This window comes from Brassica napus, chromosome C3 (assembly GCF_020379485.1).
Source record: "Brassica napus cultivar Da-Ae chromosome C3, Da-Ae, whole genome shotgun sequence".
In the NCBI taxonomy this organism is placed as follows: Eukaryota; Viridiplantae; Streptophyta; class Magnoliopsida; order Brassicales; family Brassicaceae; genus Brassica; species Brassica napus.
In genome coordinates this window covers 65,568,449-65,592,075 of record NC_063446.1, presented here as the reverse complement: position 1 = coordinate 65,592,075, position 23,627 = coordinate 65,568,449, and the positions used below count along the sequence as shown (strand labels likewise).

General features: G+C 31.4%; 4 protein-coding genes and 1 non-coding gene across 5 annotated transcripts; 3 read left to right on the top strand and 2 right to left on the bottom strand.

Annotated features, from left to right (window-relative positions):
* Window positions 1–349: 349 nt before the first annotated feature.
* Window positions 350–3,798, top strand: LOC106378905. The gene is made up of 2 exons (XM_013818957.3): window positions 350–592; window positions 1,161–3,798. Exon 2 carries the CDS (start codon window positions 1,162–1,164, stop codon window positions 1,978–1,980), a length of 819 nt encoding a protein of 272 aa, XP_013674411.2. The 5' UTR covers window positions 350–592; window position 1,161; the 3' UTR covers window positions 1,981–3,798.
* Window positions 3,177–3,798, top strand: LOC106389941 (15.4 kDa class V heat shock protein). The gene is made up of 2 exons (XM_013830299.3): window positions 3,177–3,318; window positions 3,406–3,798. Exons 1-2 carry the CDS (start codon window positions 3,177–3,179, stop codon window positions 3,669–3,671), a joined length of 408 nt encoding a protein of 135 aa, XP_013685753.1. The 3' UTR covers window positions 3,672–3,798.
* A 3,104-nt stretch (window positions 3,799–6,902) lies between these two features.
* On the bottom strand, window positions 6,903–10,216 carry LOC106389940. Its single transcript, XM_013830297.3, has 4 exons — window positions 10,057–10,216; window positions 9,778–9,870; window positions 9,363–9,578; window positions 6,903–7,234 (listed from the first exon to the last, which is right to left on the bottom strand). Coding segments are annotated over exons 1-4 (492 nt in total). The 5' UTR covers window positions 10,058–10,216; the 3' UTR covers window positions 6,903–7,052.
* Window positions 10,217–16,142: 5,926 nt separating this feature from the next.
* On the bottom strand, window positions 16,143–22,115 carry LOC106384738. The gene is made up of 4 exons (XR_007320915.1): window positions 21,978–22,115; window positions 21,572–21,881; window positions 16,457–16,800; window positions 16,143–16,373 (listed from the first exon to the last, which is right to left on the bottom strand). It is a non-coding gene; the product is annotated as an uncharacterized LOC106384738 (transcript).
* On the top strand, window positions 20,668–22,260 carry LOC106389942 (mitogen-activated protein kinase 16-like). The gene is made up of 5 exons (XM_013830301.3): window positions 20,668–20,844; window positions 20,917–21,119; window positions 21,195–21,268; window positions 21,353–21,507; window positions 21,591–22,260. The coding sequence occupies exons 1-5, from the start codon at window positions 20,803–20,805 to the stop codon at window positions 21,600–21,602; spliced, it is 486 nt and encodes a 161-aa protein (XP_013685755.1). The 5' UTR covers window positions 20,668–20,802; the 3' UTR covers window positions 21,603–22,260.
* The last annotated feature ends 1,367 nt before the right edge of the window (window positions 22,261–23,627 follow it).

The window sequence follows — 23,627 nt, the reverse complement described above, 5'->3', positions numbered from 1 at the left end:
TCTCTAACCTGTAATATTTATAAGATAGGTGAAGATTACTTTTTTGTGGTAAAATATAAAATCAAACTAAGAAAAACAAAAATGGTGCTTTATTGATGAGAAAAACTGAATTAATTGATTTGTAGTCAATTTTCCAACCAAATTATAAAATTGTAATTTTTGAAAGTAACAAAATAGCATTTTCTTTAGTACAATCATAAAAGTAGTGAGTTGCTTTTTGGCATCAAAAGAAAAGATATTATGAACTCAGAAAAAAGAAAGGATATTAGGAACCAATCAAATTAAATAGAGATTTATTGTTCGAAAAAAATAAACAAAATATAAAAGTACAAAAAGCCCAATAAAAGCCCACATTAAGTTGCTTATATATCGGAAGGAGAAGGTACGAAACCAAACGCCACAGAAACCGCAAGAGAGCAAAACTTAAAAGAGAAGAAGAAGAAGAAGCAACGGGAGGAGGTAGCCGAAGAAGAATAATCAAAATACACTCAAATGCTTGCATTTATCATCTTATTTTGAGAAAACATATAATTCTCCTACCCTTCGGCTTTCGAACCACTATTTCGGTTGGTTCACGTCGCTTGGTCAAGAGGTAATCATATAACACTAATAGGTTCTCTCCTGTAATTCCAAAATACGTATTTTCGTGTAGGGTATTTTTTTACCTTTGACTTATTCTTTCTCCATTATCTGAATCAACGTTCTGATTTTTAGATTCATATTTATAATTGAATAAAATTATTTTGATTAGTTTTCACTATTTATTTGGAAATAATAATCTAATATTTTTTTCTTTGGTAAAATAATCTGATATATTATCTAGTCTAATAAGTAAAATTTTATTCAGAGTTTATACAGAGGTTGATATTCTGAGTTGAAAGAGTTCATTGTTCTTCTTCTCTTGATCCTAAGTGTTTCTACTAAGTTCTCATTTGGTATTGAACATGTTCAATAATTCAGTAGAAGTTACATGTAAAAATAGATTGAATTAAAGTTAAAAAAAAAAAAGAGAATTAGATTGAAACTGTATGAAACCCTAGAATGTTATGTATATTTATTTATTTTTTCTCAAATTTATGCAGATTTATTTTTTGATAAAATATGTAATGGAGATTTGCTATTTATTAATCTCATGTTTTTGTATTTGTTGTGCTCTGTAGAATGAATCCGTTTAACCTAGCCTCCACAAGCTCACCTCCTCCTGTTGCTAATCATCTCTCGGCGAAGCGAAAGAGAGGCCGTCCACGTAAAGATGCAACCATGACTCAACAAAAAAGATCTCCAGGGAGTCCAAAGGAGGATGTTAATCTGGTTGGTAAGACGGTTTCTGGTGTGGTCGAAAGATCTTGCGAGGCGGGGTTCATCATCAATGTTAAGGTGAAAGACAGTGACACGAGACTGCGAGGTCTTGTGTTCTCACGGGGGAAAGTCGTTCCTGTGACTCCAGAAAACGACGTGGCTCCTCATGTCAAAATGATCGTAAGAGAAGAAATCAAGAACCAGACTGAATATCGTGATCAATCTTGTCCTCCTAATGATCAGACAATGAAAGATGCTGTCACTGACTTGGAGACTGAATGTGCTAGAGCTTTGATTCTACTACCACATGGAATAAATGGAGAGGACCCCAAGGAAGTTATGGAAGAAAGAGAAGCTGCTACTCGTTTGGTGGAGTTTTTTCAAACTCCAGAAACGACCAAAATGACTTCTCAACAGAACCTTGTCTTGGCACGGAAAGAGACCAACGAGCATCAGAAATCTCCTGGTGAGGCTCGTGGGTTTGATCTAATGGCGGAGGAACCGGTTCATCCGGTAAAGGAAGTACCGCAGGAGCTTCAGCTAGAACTTGGGAACAAGACAATATGGAGGGGAGACAGCAACAAAAATGGCACCGCAATGGAGATAGATCCTGAAAGCTCTGTGCCTAGGAATGGCTTTATAGCGAAGTTGTTAAAAGGAAAAGAAAAGGTCGACTGTTAGTGCAGTAGTTTAAAACCTCTTCCTATTCGGTTGTTTTATATTTCAGACTCTCCAATATATTTCTGCTCTCTTTTGTTTTCAGTACTTTGTATTTTCAGACTTCAGTGTTTGTTGTAAAACCATTTCTTCTTCTGGTTATAAAAACACTTGTTTCTTTTAAGTTTAGGTTAGTCCCACAAACCATTTTTTTAAAAACACTCTACTCTTAACCGTTTTGACCGTCAAATTATACTCTGCCTTCTTCTAGAATTCAATTTTATCTGAATAGAGCTACACAAAAAATAACGTTGGATGAAGCATAAGATAACTAAACACGATGATGTTGAAGAAATCGAAGGTATGATGTTCTAGACCTAGAACTATATCCTTTTAAAACAAGGTTTACATGACAGAAAAAGATCACAGATATGAAAACAACTTCTGTGCTAACGACGAATTTGTTTAGTGTCTAAAACCCATGTATCACTAGTTTAAACCTCGTTTTCAAAAGATGCAGATGTGGTATAGTGGCTAAAACCCACCAGCACATGCTTACTGATCTATTACTTCCTACTGATTTAAAAAAAAAAACATTTGATAAACCACTAAACCCCACAGAAATTGCGTGTAAATTAATCAGTTAAATTGAGGTACTTGAGTAAGATTAACACTGAGATGGGTCCTGCAGTTTCTTTCTTCTGTTCCCTCCCGTCTTTGAAATTTTGAGTTCAATAAATATATAAAATATCTAGTCTATCTGCAACTTGCGAGGTTGAACCAAATGAGTGGCTAAAAATATTTGAATGCAAAACAAATTTTTAATTATTATTGACAAGTAATACTAACCACTAAAATAATACTAGAAAGAAACTAAAATAATTATTTTTAAGAAACCATGTTATTAGTTAGTGGTCAGTGACTCTAATACTTTTATTATCCAATCAAATGCGCCTTATCAAAACTTCATAGTACAAGCATTTTAGCAAGTATTTATTTTCCAAAAATATATATAAAAAAATCACACTTCACTTCAGTCGACAAACTATTGCTTTTCTCTCTTTCTAATAATATCGTTTTTTCAGTGTTTTTATTTAATTTTCCTTTATGATCGACTTTTCAAGGCAGACAACAAGTTGCTCAACTAGTTCAAGTGGTGGCATCTGTTTAGTATAAATAGGAACCAAAATTCAAAACTAACCAATTCACAAGAAAAGTAAATGGACTCTCAGACAATTCAACCGACACCATGGGAATGTGTTCAATCTTCTCAGTCTCTAAGTAACAACCAAACTCCTCAAGAGAATCGTATCCGTTGGTCTCAGTCTCCAGATTCTCACACTTTCTCTGTTGATCTTCCTGGTAATAAACCTACAGCATATATTCATTACAAACTTTGCATATTTATCATTTTTGCACATGTGTTGTGTTTTTCTTTTTCTTAATTAGGTTTGAGGAAGGAAGATATAAAAGTGGAGATCGAAGATTCAATATACTTAATCATACGAACGAAAACGACAGAGATATCGCAGGTTAGAAGTTTAAAGAGGAAATTCCGGTTACCGGAATCGATAGATATGATCGGAATATCAGCTAATTATGAAGACGGTGTGTTGACTGTGATTGTACCAAAGAGGGTTTTGCTAAGGAGAAGTTTCTTCATTGATCCTTCTGATGTTCCCCAAAGTCTTCACGTTCTTGCCAGAGCTGCTTAAAACAAGCTTTGTTTTTCCTTTTAATCTTTGCTTTTCAAAGTCTGTTTTTTACTAGTATACTCTTTTTATTGCTACTTAACCGTTATGTGCAGTTTTATATATCAATAAAAATCCTAAGTTTGTTACATATGTAACACAGTAAAACCTCTATAAATTAATAATGTTGGGAATACACCAAAACTATAATTTTTTATTAATTTATGGAGATATTAATTTATCGATATACTAATTGAACCAAAAATTCAATTTGGAACTATAAAATTATATTATTTTATAGAAATTTTTAGTGTATATTAATTTATAGAATATTAATTTAAAGAGGTTATACTGTACATAGAATACATATATTGGTTTAATGTTATTAGACTCGGTCTATCTTTCCTTTTGATTTACTCTTTCAGTACTTGTATTCACACTCTCATTTACATTTAATGAAGCTTTTCAAATTAGATCTAAACGAGTTTGCTAGATCTGAAAACATGATAATTAATGTTGTGATCCCCTCAATATCGGGCTTATTGGTCATGTAAACACAAACACAGAATTGCTTTTGAAACGTTTGAGGCCTAATATCATGTTGGTGAACACTCAAAACAGCATAAAAGTGGCAAAGTTTGTTTTATGAAGTTAGTTAGGGAAAAGAATGGGACCAAATCCAACCTCCATTTCATTCATTCTTTAACCTAGTTGTGAGGCTTACTTAACAGTGAATACAAAGTGACTGTCTGCTTAACGCATATTTTGAGCTATATCAAAAGCCGTGCCTCAGCCGGTTATTGAGACAGACGGATGAAACTATATAAACTATATTGCTTACAAGTTACTGAGAACAAAATTCATTAATTTAATACTAAATTATTTATAACCTCCAAAGTCTTAGGACTGACCAAGTTTTAATGCCCATCTACAACACAGAGAATGATCATTGATCAGATTGGAGACTGGTGGGTTTCCAGAATAAACAAAAGAGTGTATAAATACCGCATTTGAGTCACAACAATAGGTGAAGTTTCTCATAGGATGTAGATGGTGTGATATCTAGTTCTTGGTGCAGCTTGTTGAACTTCAAATTAAACTAGTTGCAGCAAGTTTTTGGAATGGAGACTGATACCAGTACCAGTATATACTTGTTCAGGAACCAATACTATAATTGAAAATCATATAGCAAACCATCAGATAGAGAGAAATTATGAATATTTTGCAGTTAAAACTTCACCTTTTTATCACATAAATAAGCTTGGAATTAAAATCTGGACAACACACCCATAAATAGCTCTACGAAGCAGCTAATCCCTATTAATGTTTTAATTGTTAGAACCAAATGCACAGTCTAGAAACAGAGAAGATGAATAAGAGGATGATCGATAAACCCTCCGAGATTTTGTGTGAAAATTAATGACGCGAGTAGTGTAAGATAGAATTGAGCACTAAATTTGGAGGCAAATAACGGAAATAATAAAATTTATATTGAACAATCAGCCAATGTTTTGTCATTATATATTCCAGAATAAAATGTCAAAAATGTGAAATAAAATGTCGTGAAATGATGAAGATCAAATCTAGCGTGAATAAGTGGTATACCATTCATTTTTCCAAATATATAGTTTCATCTCTTTTTTTTTTTGATAAAAGGTTTGTTTATACAGGGGAAAATTGTTTTTTTAGACCAAAAAAACGATAACTATGTCCTATTAGGCTAATTTATTTTTTGTACCACTTTCTCCTCTAATACCCTTTAGTATTTTCAAAAATAAATCAAATAAATAGTTTTACGAACAAAAAAAAATTCAAAAATAGTAACGACTGATGAAATACGTATATCAACTTATTCGTATTTTTTTTTTAATTCTAAAAATGTTTAAATCGTAATTTCATATTTTGTTCTACAAAAAGTAGAATTGACATTCTACACATTAGAAAATGTAATCCATTTTTTCATTGAATCTAATATGTTTAGAATATGTGATCTACGTAAATAATAGTAATCTAAAAATATTTGGAAAACACATTCCACGCTTAACCTATCATTCTAAAATCTGGAATCTACACATTACTATAAATCTAAAACCTGTAGAAATCGAAATCTACACATTACTATAAATCTAAAACTAGTAGAAATCGATTTCAAACATGTTTACTGTGTTCTACATATAGTAGAATACAAATTCTACGAATAAAGATAATCAGTACAAAAATATGGGAAGAGAATATTTGGAAATATTTAGTTTCCTTATATTTATTAAATCGATTTAAAAAAAATCATGATTTATAAAATCAATTTTTAATTTAAAACATCGATTTGGAAACCGTTTGTTCTGAACCGGTCGATCCTGATCTGAACCGGCAAAATACTTTTATACACTTATTCTCTTTATATATAATAAATCATTATTTAAATAAAAATAATAATAAATAATAAATAATTTTTTTATGTTTTCGAATTATACTTTTTCAAATTCGAACTTTTTTATAAAAAAAATTTCGATTTTTTTTCAAATTTTTTTATATATTTTTAAGTATTTATTTATATATTTATTAGAATCCTAAATTTTACATTCCAAAAATCCTAATTCACCCCTCAACTCTAAACTCAAAGGAGGTGTTGTTGGTTTATATATTTTGATTGATTTAGAAATCTATGTAGTATTTATAAATCCAAGTAAAATATACAGATTTTTAAATTTTTTTGGATTAGCATTTACAAATCCGGAGGTTTTCTCTCGGATTTGAATCTTTTTATTTTTAACAAAAAAATCCAAAAAATCCATTCAAATCCATTATAAAATCAAATTTATTAGTAAATCCGTACGATTGAATAACACTTGATTTGATATAGAATTTATGAATCATTAAACCAATAACACATGATTTTAATACATATTTGAAAATCATAGAACCAATAACACTAGATTTAATTCGGATTTTCAAATTCATTAAAATACAACAACCAATAACCCCCACTAAGTCTAGATTAATTAACTCTAGGTGTATAAGTGTCTTTTACCCTTTATTAAAAATGAGTGTAAAAGTGGTTAGTGTAAAAATGAAAAGTAGTACTACGAAAGTGGTATTTATTGCAATTTCCTTTTTTTGAGAGATTTTTAATATTTTTTAAAATTATTTTAGTCAAAAATTATATTTTAATATTTAACATATTTTTTTAATTGTAATTTCGAATTTTTAATTGAAATTAAGGACAATATTGTCATTTTGAAAATATTTAGACTAATAGAACATAAAATATACGAGATTAGGTTAATAGGATATAATTATCATTTTTTTTGGCATAAAAAAACAATTTTCCCTATATAGTTTCATCTCATGAGGCCATTATTTATGGAATCATGAAGGAAACTATAAGATCATCAATAAACGATTTAATCATTTGTGATCCTTCAAACTGGTTCCCGATTTCGTAGCGACTGGGCGATGCGAAAACTTCACATTGGTATCAATATTCTTACGCTGCGAAGCCCTTTTTGAGACATGACCGTTACTCTTTAAACCCGTCTTAGCTTTATTCTCTTCGCTTTTGTTTATGCTTCCGATCAATGCATCATTATCTGAAGAAGAAAATTTCAAAGCAAAAGTCATTTTTTCCCATATTGAGTCCATGAGTATAGTAAATAACTAAATATCCATGTACACAAAGAATTATTAGGAGATCCCTTGAGTATATTTTCTTGTAATTATCTATGAAAGTTAGCATTTATCTATATGGTAAGACTCTTATAATCCTTTAGACTTTATACTGATTTTGAAAAAAATGATGACATGACTTAAACTTAGTTATGATATGGACATTTACATGGTGATTTATATTTTCGGTAAGTGTTTAAAATAAGATAATAACTCATAGATCATCACTAATATAACAATAAATAATATAATAGTAAAAATAGAAATATATTTATAATTTTCGAAATATTATTTAATTCTGTTTTTTATAATTATATATTTTTTCTTGGTAAAACAAATCTTCGAAATATTATGGGAAATTGCCACAAATACCACATTCATAGTACCACTTTTCATGTCTACACTAATCATTTTTACCTTCACTTTTAATGAAGGGTAAAAAACACTTATGTCCCTAAGGTTAACTAATCTAAACTTAGGGTTTAGAGTTGGAGGTGGGGTAAGGTTTTTGGAATATGAAATTTAGGATTCTAATAAATATATAAATAAATACTTTAAAAATAAAATAAAAATTTAAAAAAATAGTTTCAAACATAATTTTTGATTTTCAAAATTAAAATTTGAAAAAATACAAAAAAAAAATTCGAAAAATAATAATTCAAGAAAAAAAATTTATAAAAAAGTTTGAATTTGAAAAAGTATAATCCGAAAACATTAAAAAAAAAATTTTATTTTTATTTATTTAAATAATGATTTATTATATATATAGAGAACAAATGTATAAAAAAATTTTGCCACTTAATGAAAAAAAATATTTTTGAAAATGTTCATTTAGTGGTGGTAAAGATGAAAAATAGTACCATGAAAGTGGTAAACATGAAATTTTTCCAAATATTATGCAGTTTTTTTTGAAATTGTACTTTTCTAGTTCCAACAGTATTAGTTTCTTTTTAATATCTACATATTTTAGAAATATTATTCAGTTTTACGTTTTGATGATTATACCTAAGAATTTTTAATATTATAGAATTTGATTTAATATATTTTTACCAAAAGAAATATATATTTTTTTCCCAAGATTATGATTTTAAATTTATACATATATACTATTAAATTTTAATACCAAAATATTTATTTTATCTTAATTTTTAAATATAATTAAAAGAAAGTTTAAAATTAAATTTTGAAAATAGATAATAAAATCTAAAAATTAACAAAATTTTATTTCTAAATATACTTTAAATTTTAAAACTTTTATTTCTGCATTTGGTGCAGTAAAACATATAGTATATATTAGGCCTTAGACTTATTATTCGAGATCCGCTCCGGATCCGCTCTTAAAATAGGATATCTGGGGTGCCCGGATCCGAATCCGGATAGTAAAATCTTGGATCCGTCCAAACCGAATCTGAATCCGGATATCTTAATTTTTAGGTCTGGAAATCCGGATCCGTATTTTTAAAACACATTAAATTTTTAAATTTTATTAATATTTATATTTGATATATTAATATTTATACATGAATTAATCTTATAATATTATATTTTAGGTTTTACAATATTATAGACATATATAAATATATTTATAAATATTTAATTTATGTATTATATTAAAAAATAGTATTTTTTAAAAAAAATATTATTTTTATAAAAAATATTATTTTTATAAAAAATATTATTTTTAAGTATTTTTACGGATCCAGATCTGGATATACGCGGGTAATAAAATATCGGGACGGATATCCGAAATCCGGATATCCAAAAACCACGAATCTGGATCCATATATTAAATTCACGGATCCGACGAATCCGGATCCGGGTACCCTGAATTTCCCGGATATCCGGATCCATACCAGTATATATGTAAATAACTTGTTGATCAAGTTTAATTATTATTTATTTTTGTAAATAAGCCTACTGCATGCCTAATGAGTAAAAAGCTACTGCATGCCTAATGAATAAAATTGAGAAAATCTATTATACTATTTAGATTTTTTTTCCAAATTTATCATGATACCTAGATCTCCTACAAAATTTTCTACAATTACATACCAGGACTTGATACAACAGCGCGTGGGCGTAAAACCGGGATGGTTTTGGATTTTTGTATCGGTTCGATTTCAGCTCCTCTTCTTTTTTTTTCGATTTCAGCTCCTCTGATATGCTTTTTCATGTCCTTGGATTCACTTTCAGACATGAGGACACTTGGAATGTAAATCTTAGGAATCTTCGCCACAATTATATGCAAATCTTCTTCTTGCTTATTCTCTGTCCAGATGGAAAAGAATAGTTTGGATTTGGTAATTTCTAGGGATGAAACTACCGAATCAATAAATCTATCGAATAGAACTAACCAAGTCAATGTTTCTAAATATTAAAGTAGGTAACCTAGTCAATCCTAATCATCTAGCTCAAAAACTTATAGAAAGTCAAACTTAGAGGAGAAAAAAAGGCAGACAGAAATTACCAGAGGCACGAGATTGGAGATAGTTAGAGTTCAGACAAGAACCACTTTGGTTGCAGTTAATAGTTTTGTCTTTTGCTTTAACTCTCGGATACACTACGAAATTCCAAGAAAAAAGGGGGGAAATTAAGTAAAATAATCTGAATTTAATTGGCTTAGCGGATTTTAATTCATCAATAAATATAGAAAAAACTGAATCGAAATCGATGGGCGAAAAGAAACGATGAAACATAGTAAAAGTTTTTATCAAAAAAACATAGAAAAAGTTTCGAGCAAACCCACTTGCTAATTTTTGTTCTGATTGATCGTTCTGCGCAATGGCTTAAGGTTGGAGAGAGAGGAATACCAATTAAATTGATACTCTATTGTCCTTTTTTTTGGTGTGGTTATGAAGGTCAAACTCTTCATGCTTCTGTTTTAAATACGACTCGTTTTCGTCAACTTTTGAAATACGACTCTTTTCTCACCAGCCGTTGCTTTTTTTCTTCCATGTTCTTTTTCCTTTTGTCAGGTTCCATGTGAATTTAAGTTGGAATCTTTAATATTACGCAATGTTTTCCAGTTTAGTTTTTTTCCCTCAGTTTTCCAGTTTCGTTATATCTTTTTTATAATCCTCAACATTTTATACAGAAGAACAGAAAACATTTGTAAAATAAAATGATATATGTTTTTTTAAAAGGGATTTCCCCTAAACATGCAAAATAAATAATATAAAGAAATGCCTTCCGGGGTCATGTAGTTGGGAAAGTAATTTGAAGGGTTTCAGCATCGATAGAGTTTCTCATACATTTTATATTAATACTAGAGCTTTTTCCGGGCTTAATGCCTTCCGATGTCATGTAGTTGGGAAAGTAATTTGAAGGGCTTCAGCATCGATAGAGTTTCTCATACATTTTATATTAATACTAGAGCTTTTTCAGGGCTACGCCCGGACTTATTTCCATAAATCCTTAATTTATTTTAAGGTATTATGTTATTTCTATTTAAATATGTAATATGTATATCCGAAACTTTGGCAAATATAAATTACTAAACTGAATTTTAATTTATTAGAACGCAAAATATAAATAATGATAAAAATACATATTACATTATTTAAAATATTTTACAGTAAAATAGGTTAATACTCCAATCATTTAAAATTTTGAACTCATTTGTTCATTCTATTTTCTGGTTCGTATTGTATAATTAGTGGCTAAGAGTTTAAATTCTTACCAATAAAACCAATCTTTCTAGAAGTATAAGTATACATGAGTTAAATTGGTTGGAATTTTTATTCCAATTTAAAAAATGTTGGATCTAAAAAATACTTTTCTAATATGTTTTTGATTTTGTATTAAATTTCTAAAAATATTCTGTATATTTTTTTTTCTCACAAATTTGTCAGAATAGTGACGAAAACTTCCTGGTTTTGTTTGTTGTAAGTTTGCAAAATAGAATTCTATTTTCCCTTCGGCATACAATTTGGTTATCATTAAATGTTTATAATTTTAAAATCAAGAAAATGGGCAACGCAAAAAATATGGGGGAATGTAGTTTGGTCTTCTTCTTTGTTGTATTCGTCTTACTCTTATCCATCGTGGTGTAGAACTTTTTTTATATTGCAATTTTTTTTTTTGAAACTGGCATTCATAAATCACTTTTATATTGCAATTTTCCTTTTAAAGTTTCAATAATATCAATGGTACAATGGAAGTAAATCATCTTGATGGTGTTATTAGCACACTTATTTTTCTCCATTCTTTTGCATTAGTTTTGTAGGATATGTTATATAATTAAAAGAGAAAATTATTTTTTTAGGCCAAAAAATGGTAACTATGTTTCATTAGACTAATCTCATATATTTTATGTCCTATTAGACTAATTATTTTCAAAATGGCAATAATGCCCTCAAATTTAATTATAAATTCGAAATTACAATTAACAAAACAATTGTAAATATTAAAATATAATAAATAATTAAAGTATTTAAAATAAAAGAAAAAATTAAAAATCCTCAAATAAAAAAAAAACTAAACATACACTTTATGTTCCACGATTTTATTTTTTTCTGAAAATTTTATTTTTTTCATATATGAAAACTAAATATTTCCAAATAGTTTCTTTCCATATTTTTCGGAATTGATTATTCTTATCCGTAGAATGCAGTAAATCTGTAGAACTCTATTTCTACAGTTTTTTTAGATTTATAGTAATGTGTAGATTTTGATTTCTACAGGTTTTAGATTTACAGTAAATCTGTAAAACTTGTTTTCTATAAGTTTTTAGATTTATAGTAATGTGTAGATTTTGATTTCTACAGGTTTTAGAGCGATAGATTAACCGCATAATGTGTATTCTAAATATTTTAGGGTACTATTATTTATGTAGATCACGTATTCTAAACATTCAATAGAAAAAGTATATTTCATTTTCTACTTCGTAAAATGCCAATTCTACTTTATGTAGAACATAATTTGAAATTACGATTTAAATATTTTTAGAACTCGGAAAAAATATCACTAAGTTCATAAGGATATTTCATCAATAATTACTATTTTTCCAATTTTTTTAGTTTGTAAGACTATTTATTTGATTTATTGTCGAAAATAGTAAATGGCATTAGAGGCAAAAGTGGTACAAAATAGAAATTAGCATAATGAGATATAGTTACCATTTTTTGGCCTTAAAAAAACAATTTTCCCTAGTTAAAATGGGTTTTTAACTTCTATATATTATGAGATTGATGATTGCGAGTAGCATGGTTATTTTTTCGGAGGGCTTTAGTGCTCAGTAATTGTCTGAACACAATTTTTATTCGTCTCGGATAGAAGGACAGATGAATATGGTAGCAATATAAGATGTAAATCTATTATATAATTCAAAATCAAATACCGTGTGAATAGTTGGGATATAATTTCATTTTGTTCATATTCAATTTATTTTGTTGTATTAACTTAGTTTAAGCTTCATATTAAGCATAATTATCTCTTTTTGTTTTTTACTATTTACGTAAACATTGCATTGACTTAATTTTTAATGGTAACATATTTGATCCACTTTATTAATAACAACACAAATTGACATGCGGTCAAAACATTTCAACCGTACACATCGATATAAAGTAGAATAGTGGCTCACCAAACATTTCAATTGGTTATATACAAATTAATTCTCATGTGCTGCGTGAGTGAGAGAACCAAGGGCAACACAAAAAACTTTTCCCTGTAACTTATTTCGGAAGCCAACCGTGATGTACTGTTGTTCACAGTCATAATCTCATATGCATGCGCTTGGTGGAGGAGGTGATCACACAAAATGTTTGTGTTGCTCTAACCATGCGTTTGTCTCAGGATCTAAATTTGTATGACAAACATAGTAGTGTGTATACATTTACTAAACAGACAAAGATTTGAGGAAAAAACATAGTATACCTCCAAAATATCCCTTAAAAATCTCAGCATCAATCAGATAATATGATAATACCTATAAGATCTATTGTGGTTCCATCTTCCACAGTGACATGAGCAACAAAAGCTCCCTACAGAGCCGCCATATGAAGAGATGTTATTCCTCCATCTGATGCTCTGTTTATCACCTCGTGAAGAACACTGCATACATTTGAAAGATATCTTCAGCTAATCATGTCAACTAAAGCCATAAGCTTTAACTATTTCAAAACACTATTAAACATTCTACCAAATCCAGAAACTGAGGATTAGTTACTCTTCAACAGGCTCCAGCAATTGGGGACACTTATTATATACTCGGAAAGCAATATCCTGCTACACCGAGGATGACCATTTTGAGCTGCAAGATACAGAGCAATACTACTATTTAAGCTAATATGGTATGTGATTATATCAACCCCAATAATCAAACAAAATCACTATGTCAATATGTAAGAATAAAAGTTTATCAAGTGCTTATATTAGCACCAAAATGAATGAGAATCAACCGACCTCCCAATGACCATGTTGGCAAGCTTGCATCAAAGCCGTCTGTTTCCAGAACCGCTTGTATTCATATTACTTTGATGATCGATAAGAAAATGTCAAGTACCAAAAGAGCTATTACCTTTCCGCGGTAGTTCCAGAGATTGATGATATCAACTCCTGATTCCACCAACAGCTATAACTATTTATGAATATAAACAACAAAAGCTTTATTAAGATCATCATAATCAATTCAGCATTACCATAAAGGTCAGAACTTGTTGGAATCTCTGAGATCTTACAAACTGGTTTACCTCGTGGCCGGCGGCATAATAGAGAGGAGAGTTAGGGACAACGAACGTGGAGTAGGGAGCAGCTTCCAGAAATTAAAAACGAAAACTTTTGCTATTCTCGTGCTCTGAAAGGAAAAACAGTAATTTCATATCATCTGACTGGGAAATATTATGTTGCTTGAGATGTTAATAACAGTTGCAGCACTGTGATATAAACAAATTGGGAACACTGAATAAGAGGAGCCAGATTTCAATCAAATGGAAGGCTTCTTAAACTAAATTTTACCTAGTGTTCTTCTGTCGGATAAGAAAAGGCCACAAAGTCAGGACTGACATGGAAACCTGACTTTCAAAGCGGATCGGTAAATTCGGTAGCTCTCTTTCCTTACTCCTCGGCCCATGATCTGAGAAAATAAGATAAAAGGTTTCAGACGTTCGGAAAGTCCGGTATGGACAGGTTGAAACTCATTAGTTAGAGATCCTAATGCAAATAGTTTCTTTGACATAAAACATAAAATAGTTGGGACTGCAGAAGTAGTACCTAGCCATGGACAGACATTTATGGTCCCCTCCAGTTCATACTCCAACTCCGAAATGATTTGAGCGTGTATATATATAGTGGAGAGGGGAAGTCGAATAGTAATTCGTGGAGTTGCTGTCTTTGATTTGATGAATCATGAATGCAATAATAGATCTATTCAGTGGGAGAAGGAGAAGTTGGATAACGATTTAAATCTGAAAAAGAAGCTGAAAGGCGACGAAAATGGAGGAAGTGGAAAAGCCAGAAGTTGTAAGCACTACGGCGACAAAAACTGAAGAAAGAAGGATGCTTAAGTTAGATGGGCCAGCTGGCTCTTTTCTACTGGTTTGAATTATTAATCCGACGTGGCATAGCTAGAATTTGAGTATATCCTACTTTTAGTATTGTTAGATATATATAAAATAAAAAGTAGACTAATTAAAAGCTTGCAGATAATAAAAAAGTTTCTCGAACATTTAGGATAATCTCTCAGTAAAGAAACGTACGCATGTCTCCAATTTGTCTAGATTTCTTCATTTTTAATCAAACTGATCTCCAATGTTGTTGTTGCATACTTGTTCTTGCTCTGGCTACCCGATGATGACCCAAAATCCTGAAAGAGGTTGCCATGTTCTGTCTGTATAAATGCGTAAGGATCTTCACCTCCATTGCTGCATAATCAAAGAGCAAAATCTCCACCAAACCAATGACCAAAAACAGATTAAGAAACATATTCGTGATTATTGTTATAGTGTATATACAATTGATTTGAAAGTCGGAAACTTTAAGAGACCCAACACATCACAATTGAATAATCAATATTGAAAGGAGATTGAATATGAAAAAAGGAGGAAATCGTCGGCGTCTTCGTCCTTCAACTCAGATCCATCCGAAGGACGCGACAACAAACCAGAAACGCCGCAAAGGCGAAGTCGTGGTTCCCGGCGAGAAAGACGTGGGTTTACGGCGGTGTGACGGCTGAGGAAGATGACTTTGTCAACAGCTTCACTGGTCTCTGATTAGGTTCCGTGTCGGAACCATCACTGAATGCAACATCGGAAGTTTCACGGAAAGCTTAATCCATCATTGAATGCAACATCGGAAGTTTCACGGCAAGCTTAATCCCTTTCCTCTTTTCCGGTAAGCAGAAGAAGAAACAAGATACGTTTCTTCTTTCTCTTAATTAAGAGACGTGTCTTAGGTTTATCTCTATTTTTCATTTTTTAAAATCCTAAATAGGTTAACAAATCCATTCAAGAGACTGGGATAATCCTGCTCTAAGGTTCCATCATAAAAATACAAAGGAAAGAGAGATAGAGAAAGAAAGAAATGAGAAATAAATAAATATCTCACTAGAAAACATTAGCTAGGTTGACCATGATCAACACGGCTATCTCAACCACGAGTAACTACCCACCCATGGGCGGACCTAAAATTTTTCTTAGCCGGGTTATAAAGAAATTTCAGTTCAGATTTCTCTGCGAGACATGAAAAGTTTGGAAAATTGTATTTTGCTTAAAGAAAAATTTTAAAAAAGAAAATTTGGAAAATTGTATCTCAGTTCAGATTTCTCTGCGAGACATGAAAATGCTTCTTATTCTTGTCCATCACTTATCTCTAATGATCTACGCTTGAGTACTCTTTGCAATCTGAAGATTTATTCTAAGCATGTTTACATTAATTTGCATAATTCTTCTTTTCTGAAATTCAAAACTTAAACTTCTTAGCGTTAAACTTTTCTGTCAAGTCCATGGTCAGGTCCTTCATAGGAGGTGTGGTGTAATTGTTTATAGCTTCTTGAAATGCATGGAGCATGGCAATACATCGTGCATTGTCACCAGCTATATCTCCAGCCAAATGTTGCAGACCCACCTAAGATTAATAAAATACCACTATTCTGTTTAAAAGCTTCATAAATTAATGTTTAAGATTCAGACATAAACAAGTAGGTGTACCTTATAGACAGCTTGGTGTATGGTATCGAGTGTGAATATATTGGAGCTTAGATTGGGAAGCTGATTGCCGCGCTCGTATTGAGGAAGATGGAGAAACAACTCAACTTTGTTCTTGCTCTCGGTCTGTTCAACCACTGAGCGCCTCTTAGCTTTATCGACTCGGCTTTTATCGTCGTACTGCATTTGTGCCTGAGGGACATCCATCCTCCTCTCTTTTTCTACTGATACAGCTCTTTTTTCAGAAACTGAGGATGTGACCTGAGGTGCCTCTTTCTTCGGAGGCTGTTTGGCAGTCTTGCTAGGTTTGGGTCTACTAGATTCACCTGCACGTTTGCTTCCTTCCCCTAAACATTAGTAAGAGGAAAACATTAAGATGTATAACTTTGTTCACTAAGAGATTTAGGCTAAGATCAACATTATTGGTGGGATGAAGAGAGAGAGAAAAAGAGTCTTTGTTTTGTTTTTTTTTTTTTGGTCGTTGGAGAGTAAGGGACAGTTTTTAATTAGGGGTTTTTCCCTTCTCTTTCTTTCTCGGTTCCCACCCCTCTCCTCTAAGGGATGCGTTAAGGGACTCCCGATAATGGTGTCCTAAGCCTCTTGATACAACTTAATCATAAGTCAAACTATTGAATTAAAAAAGTTTCTTAGACATCTTAGTATTTAATACTATTTATGTGTAAATTTGTGCTCATGGCTCTCTCCTAGACGTATAATAGACATATACATGTTACACTAACGTCTTTCTTTTATAACAAAAAGTCATTCACTCACATGTCACATTAAAGTCCAAATGCAGTTTGGGTATGTAATTTGATGTTTTGGTCCATATGTATGATTAAATATCGTTAATATTGTACATCTGCAAATATATGAAAGTATGTTAATATACAAAATCTTCTATTTTATATTTAGCAATAATTACATATATTTTATTACATTTACATTTTAAGCTTTTTGGTAGATGAAAAAACTTTAAAATAGATCATTTCAAGACCTACGCGCAAGGACAGACTAATCAACAATATGAATTGATAAAAAAATAAAAAAATATTAGTTTAAATGATCATGAATACTTCTTTTTGGAACGCAAATGATCACAAGAACAAAATACAAAATTCAAGATATATCACCAATTGTGCTTATTCATTCACATGCTGATAATATTTTACGCATGGTCTATTTACAGAAGACCATTTGCCCTGAATTAGTTTAAAAGAGGGAACCGAACATGCTATGAAATTGATTCTGCCACTAATAAAATAACGAGTAAAACGGTAAAATAAGACACATTCAATTTTCAATTTTCCCAATAAGAATTTTTTTGTCTTTTTGTCTATATTGGACATATTTTGCCGCTTATAAACAAAAATAGTTTTATAGATATTAGAAACATAAGTAATAATATATTTTTTTGTCATCACATAAGTAATAATATTTGTATGGTATTTTTCTCATAAGTAATAATATTTGTATGGTCATTCAATGTGTTTTACTATGATATATATGTGTATGTGTGTGGTAGAATACTTAATCAAAAGTTTCTTATACATTTTATTTTTATTGTTCTTAAATATGATTTTCTGATGATGTGATTATGTGGTCAGTATTTATTTATGAAAAGTATTTGTTGTTTTATTATGTTATGTAGTAGTAGATAATAAGTTACTATATTATGTGTTTGTGTTTTTAATAAATTGTTGTTGTATGTATAATACCACTTGTTAATGGTGAAGTGAGTTTCTGATATAAAACATATTGAATTTCAATAACTTTGTCTTTAGACATTTGTTGAGATTAAAGGTGTCAAAATTGTAATTTAATTTTTCACATTTTTTCACATTACTATTTTTAGATGTTTTTTGTACTCTCCCCCATCTTTTGACATTGAGCCATCACCATCTATGTATTTTGTTTACCTCTCCGGTGCGCAGTGCTTCTCACCATCACTGGGAAAAGACTCACCTCCGTGCTCTTCTTTTTCCTCACCTTCTTTTTCTGTGAGATTATCTGGTATTTGTTATAGATCAAGCATATTAGTTACATGTTGTGCGGTTGTTTCTTACGTTGTATGTTATTTCAGTCAATATTGGTCCTCTTTTTCCTTAGGTTTTGGCTAAGGTTAGAAACTACATTTCATTGGGTTGGGTCAAAGTTTAGTTGTCATTGCTGTTGTTTTCTTCGTCGCTGGTTTGGTATCAATAGTCTTTGCTCGTCTTGGTTTTCAAGATTTGGTTTTTGGTGATACATCTTCTATTGCAGAAGAGAATATATTGGAGCTTAGACTGGGAAGTTGGCTCCACAGTTTGTTGATTTCATTTTGTTTCTTTTTATTTCTTTGTTCTATCATCTCGTTGCACTTTTCACCGCTGATCACGTCTCCTGTGGCTCTCCCTTTCGCCATATTTGCTACTTCATGTTTGGATAGTGTTTTTCTCTGTGTATGCTTTGTGCGCTTGGAAGGTTGTTTATGGTCTCAAACTTAAGTTTTGGTTTCTCGGTGGCTGGCTTTCATTCTCTCCTACCAGGTTGTTTATCTTATTCTCATTCATCCCTTGGTGTAGGTGTGCGGAATTAGTCTTTTGAAACTTTGGGTTTTTCTATTCAGAGTTTTGTGGTTCTTCGCTGGCATGAGCGCCTTCTATGTGCTTGTTTAGTTTGTGAGGTATTTCTTATTTCTTAGCTGGTGTGTTTGCGGTGCTTTAGACATGCATCTTTTTGTTTCGTGGTGACATTTTTCTTTCGATGATTATTATTTTTCTGACCCATTTTTGTGGTTTTTAGTGTTGGTGCTTGTTCGCGATCATTTGTGCTCCGGGGATTTTGCTTTGTCTCATATTTTATCTTTTCACCTTTTTACCTTTTTTCTGACATCTGCATGTTCTAATTAAAACATTCTATGGTAAGATGAAATATGTTAGTCTTCTTTTTTTTTATCTTTTTCAGCTCTAAACCTTTATTAAGTTAGTGTCCCTATGGTATTTTGTTTTTTCTCTTTGACTGTGGAAGTTTTATGTTTAAATTCTGTATTGCACTGTAATTTCTTCTTATTAGTTTGGTCTTTTTATATTTAATAGTTAAATAAATATATAATTTGTAAATTAAATAATAGAAAATGGTAAAAATAATAAAATAACAAAAATTTATGTTATTTTTAGTTGTGAATAAATTAAATATATAAAATATATTTCTATTATTTTATTTATTTATTTATTTATCTTGAATTTTAGTGAACAATAAAATAGATTATTAAACTTCATACGATAATAGTTAGTGTGAAAATAATTAGATAGTTCACAATTATAAAGTACTTGGCCAAATTGTAATAATCTAAAAGAAGAAGAACCTAAAATGTAAAAAAATACATGGATTACACGTCTCGCAAAAGTCCCCCCCCCCCCCGCCACTTGTCAGAAGAAGTGAAAAAGCCAACTTTATATATATAGACTTGTTATGTAATTTGTTTATCTATATTATGACCAGAACCCATCGGTATACATTTGTCGTGAATAGGTGTTATAACTTTAAATATAGTCTATATTAATTTTTTTATGTGTTATAATATGTTATAATTGAGACGTGCGGGTATTTTATATATTTTCTAAATGTATAATTTTGATATAATCACAAACATTGTCGATATATTATTTACGCTTTAATGTTATATATAATGTAATTCTATAATCTTATTGTTTACATTTTTTATTTGGTATTATTAATATATACAGATTTGTTTATGCATTTTAATTTGTTATTGATTGTAAATATATAATAATATAATTTCAAGTTCGGTAAAATAAATACATAATTTGAAATAATCAAATAGATAATCCCCTTCAATTTTTTTTTTGATATTAACAGTTTGCATACAAAATTTACAAAAATATATTTAGTTATATTATAGAACATATATTTGTTTAGGATCATTTATATTTCCTTTTTGTGTTTCAAAATATACTTTAGCATCTATAGTATATAGCTGTAAACATATATTTTATGTTTAAATAATTTCGAATTATTATTTTAATAGAATTATTATTTTAATAAATTTTATACATAGTTTACAAATTTTAGTGTGAGAATTCTTGTTTCTCATCCGAAATCATCGATTTTTTTCTAATCACCTTTTTCGTTTTGAGCAAATTAGGGAAATATACTGTAAAATGTGAGATACCATACAATAGAGGGGGGGGGGGGGGGGATGGTAATGATGGAGGGAAAAAAATTAAGGGGAAATAGAGTATGGATTGCAAATATGAGAGGTTTGGTGTGTAAGGGATACAAATTCTCTTTCGTTTTCACATAAATTCCCACATGCTGATCCTCTCGCTCTTCGTCTTCTAGAGAAGATGTTGTCTTTTGAACCCAAGGACATGCCTACATCTGAAGAGGTATTCCTTTATTACATTGTAAGTGGGGTTCGATTCAAACTAAAATTATGGTTTTATGTGTTTGCTTCACAGGCGCTTGCGGATCCGTACTTCAAGAATTTAGCTAAGGTTGAAAGGGAGCTCTCTTGTCAACCCGTCACCAAGCTGGAATTCGAGTTTGAGAGGCGGAGGATTAGAAAAGAGGACGTACGAGAGCTCGGAGTCTCTCGAGTATCACCAAAGATGCTTAAAGAATACTTGGATGGATCAGAGCCACCGAACTTTATGTATCCTAGGTACTTTCCGAGCATAACTATTCTCTTGTTTACTCGTCAATGGTTGTTAAGAATGTAGTTAATTCTGCAATGCAGTGGAAATTCAAGAAACAGTTTGCTTACCTCGAGGAATATTTCAAGAATGGTACTTGCGCAACATGCATCGCTAGGTATGGTTCACTTTCTGTAAACATTTGATGATTTGGGATTCTTTTGGAAACAGTACAATGACTCTATGCTCTTATGTTTTGCAGGGCTTGTATTTTGTACTCTGGTAACAACCATGCGGCGGCACAACAGAGTTCAGTGGAAGTCACTGATGGACTCTCCAAGTGTAGCATCAGAGATACATAGCGACTGTGTGGTGCTGACAGGAGAGTTTCTATTAGCGTCCCTCAAACTATTCAAGGTCTTTTGCGCTCTCTGTTTGATATAGTTAAGATGCAGAACTTATGGTGTTTCTGAACATTTACCTTTGTTGTAATGAAGCAGGTGTTGCAGTAGCTAGGCCTGGAAAAGTAGTTGAATCTGTGTTGTGGTGTAATAACTGTGGCGCAGCCACAGGAGTCGAAGCTCTTGAACAACAACAGCGTAATTCTGATCAATGCAACCGTTGCTTCAGTTTTCTTCCATTGGCATCACAACCATCAGCAAACATATCTTTTGGATGTCCTGGTGCAATTACAGAGTGCTCCCTAAGCCTCGCCAAATACTTCAATAGCTCAGTTAATAGAGATGGACAGCTCCTTTTCAGATAATCAAACCCATCTGTTTGCATCACAGCTGATAAAAAAAGGTAAAAATAACGTAAGCCTACACAAGCAGAGAGCTGGCTCACAAAGATTTCACAGTAAAGAGCATGAGCCTCTTTTTGTTTACCTTTCATAGATGGTTATGTCCATGAAGAAGAGAGAGATACAAAGAACGAAGGAGAGAAAGATCGTGGGAAGAAAAAAATCGTGAGAGAAAATATACTGTGAGAGATTTAGTGTAGATTTAATGTAGATTAGGAAAGATATTAACCGAAATATGGAAGTTTCCATATTTTCATGATTTGGCTATAATATGTATTCTACGTAGAGCAGAGCACTATAGAAAGGGTGAGAAGTTTATTATTCCGTACGCGTAACATAAAGTAAAAGGTAGAACATGTTATGACACATAAAATAGAAAAGATAATTTACAGAGTCGTGGTTATAAGTTGTAACCGCCTACGGCTAATGAGCCTTCCACGTCAACTTTCTTGGTCCGTGGGTCTCATTCTGTGCCACGAGCGGTGCATTAAATTTTGGAAGTCTAGTGATCCTGCAATCACCACATAATATTTATCTGTGCTTTGACCTCATTCGAACGATATCACGAATCAAGAGAGCTGACATGGAAGGCTCATTAGCCGTAGGCAGTTACGACTTATAACCACGACTCTATAAATCATCTTTTCTATAATCACTTTCCGATAGTTCATCCATCCTTGTACTACTCCTTCTCAAGCAGCTTGACTCTGGAGTTTTAAACGGATGTATACCCAAAAAAAAGCAAGCGCACTTTGATTACATAGGTAGACAAATCAATTTTCGTAAGCCTTTTCACATATACCAGAAATTGGGGTGTTACAACTAACCTCCACTCACAGAGTGCAACGCCCCTGTTGCATACCACAACAGGTCTCAAGACGTTTCTCGAGTTAGAACTAAGATGGCTAACATGGCTTTGATACCACTTGTAACACCCCAACCGCTTACGACTAATGCCTGATATGTCCACTCTCTCGGTCTCTGGATCCCATTATGTGCGATGGAAGGTACATTAATTTTTCAAAGGTTCATTAGTCATGTTTACTAACCTTGCAATCAGTACATGACCTTTGTATGTGTTTTGGCATCATTCGCACGATATTACAAATCACTTCTAGATAGGTCACATTTCCTTTTACTACTCCAGTTCAAACATGCAAAACTCTAGTGTTTTTTAACGGATATGTGCCCGAAAAGATAAGCGCACTTTGATATAACCAAATCAATTCTCTTAAATATTTTCGCATATATCAGAAATCATGGTGCTACATTTTAAAGGGACAATCTAAAGTTGAATGCGTAATATTTTACCAATTCTTTCTAAAATAATTAAAGACACAAACTCATACACAATTTGTCGTTATCGTAAGAGTATCATGTTAATTTCCTACTATTAAAATGGCAGGATCACTCTTTTGTGATTTCCGAGTTCCAACCACTCTTTTGGCATATTTCTGACCACTACACATTTATTTCTTTTATAAAATTATTAGCCTAGTTGATAGTTATACTTATGTATGAGATCCAGAATATATTCACATGTAAATTTTCATATAGTTATAACTCAACTAGGCTAATAATTTTCAATTAGTCATGTTTACTAACCTTGCAATCACTGCATACTACATGACCTTTGTATGTGTTTTGGCATCATTCGTACGATATTACAAATCACTTTTAGATAGGTTATATTTCATTTTACTACTCCAGTTTAAACATGCAAAACTCTAGTATT

Excerpts from the sequence above, each read along its gene's own strand:
- LOC106378905 (XM_013818957.3), top strand. The coding sequence starts at position 1,162 with ATGAATCCGTTTAACCTAGCCTCCACAAGCTCACCTCCTCCTGTTGCT.
- LOC106389941 (XM_013830299.3), top strand. The coding sequence starts at position 3,177 with ATGGACTCTCAGACAATTCAACCGACACCATGGGAATGTGTTCAATCT. Across the intron at positions 3,319-3,405 it reads TTTCTCTGTTGATCTTCCTG|GTTTGAGGAAGGAAGATATA; the intron begins GTAATAAACCTA and ends TTTCTTAATTAG.
- LOC106389940 (XM_013830297.3), bottom strand. Across the intron at positions 9,579-9,777 it reads TCTCCAATCTCGTGCCTCTG|AGAATAAGCAAGAAGAAGAT; the intron begins GTAATTTCTGTC and ends CCATCTGGACAG. Across the intron at positions 7,235-9,362 it reads CGCTGTTGTATCAAGTCCTG|ATAATGATGCATTGATCGGA; the intron begins GTATGTAATTGT and ends TTTCTTCTTCAG.
- LOC106389942 (XM_013830301.3), top strand. The coding sequence starts at position 20,803 with ATGTTGTCTTTTGAACCCAAGGACATGCCTACATCTGAAGAG. Across the intron at positions 20,845-20,916 it reads ACATGCCTACATCTGAAGAG|GCGCTTGCGGATCCGTACTT; the intron begins GTATTCCTTTAT and ends TTTGCTTCACAG. Across the intron at positions 21,120-21,194 it reads CCGAACTTTATGTATCCTAG|TGGAAATTCAAGAAACAGTT; the intron begins GTACTTTCCGAG and ends TCTGCAATGCAG.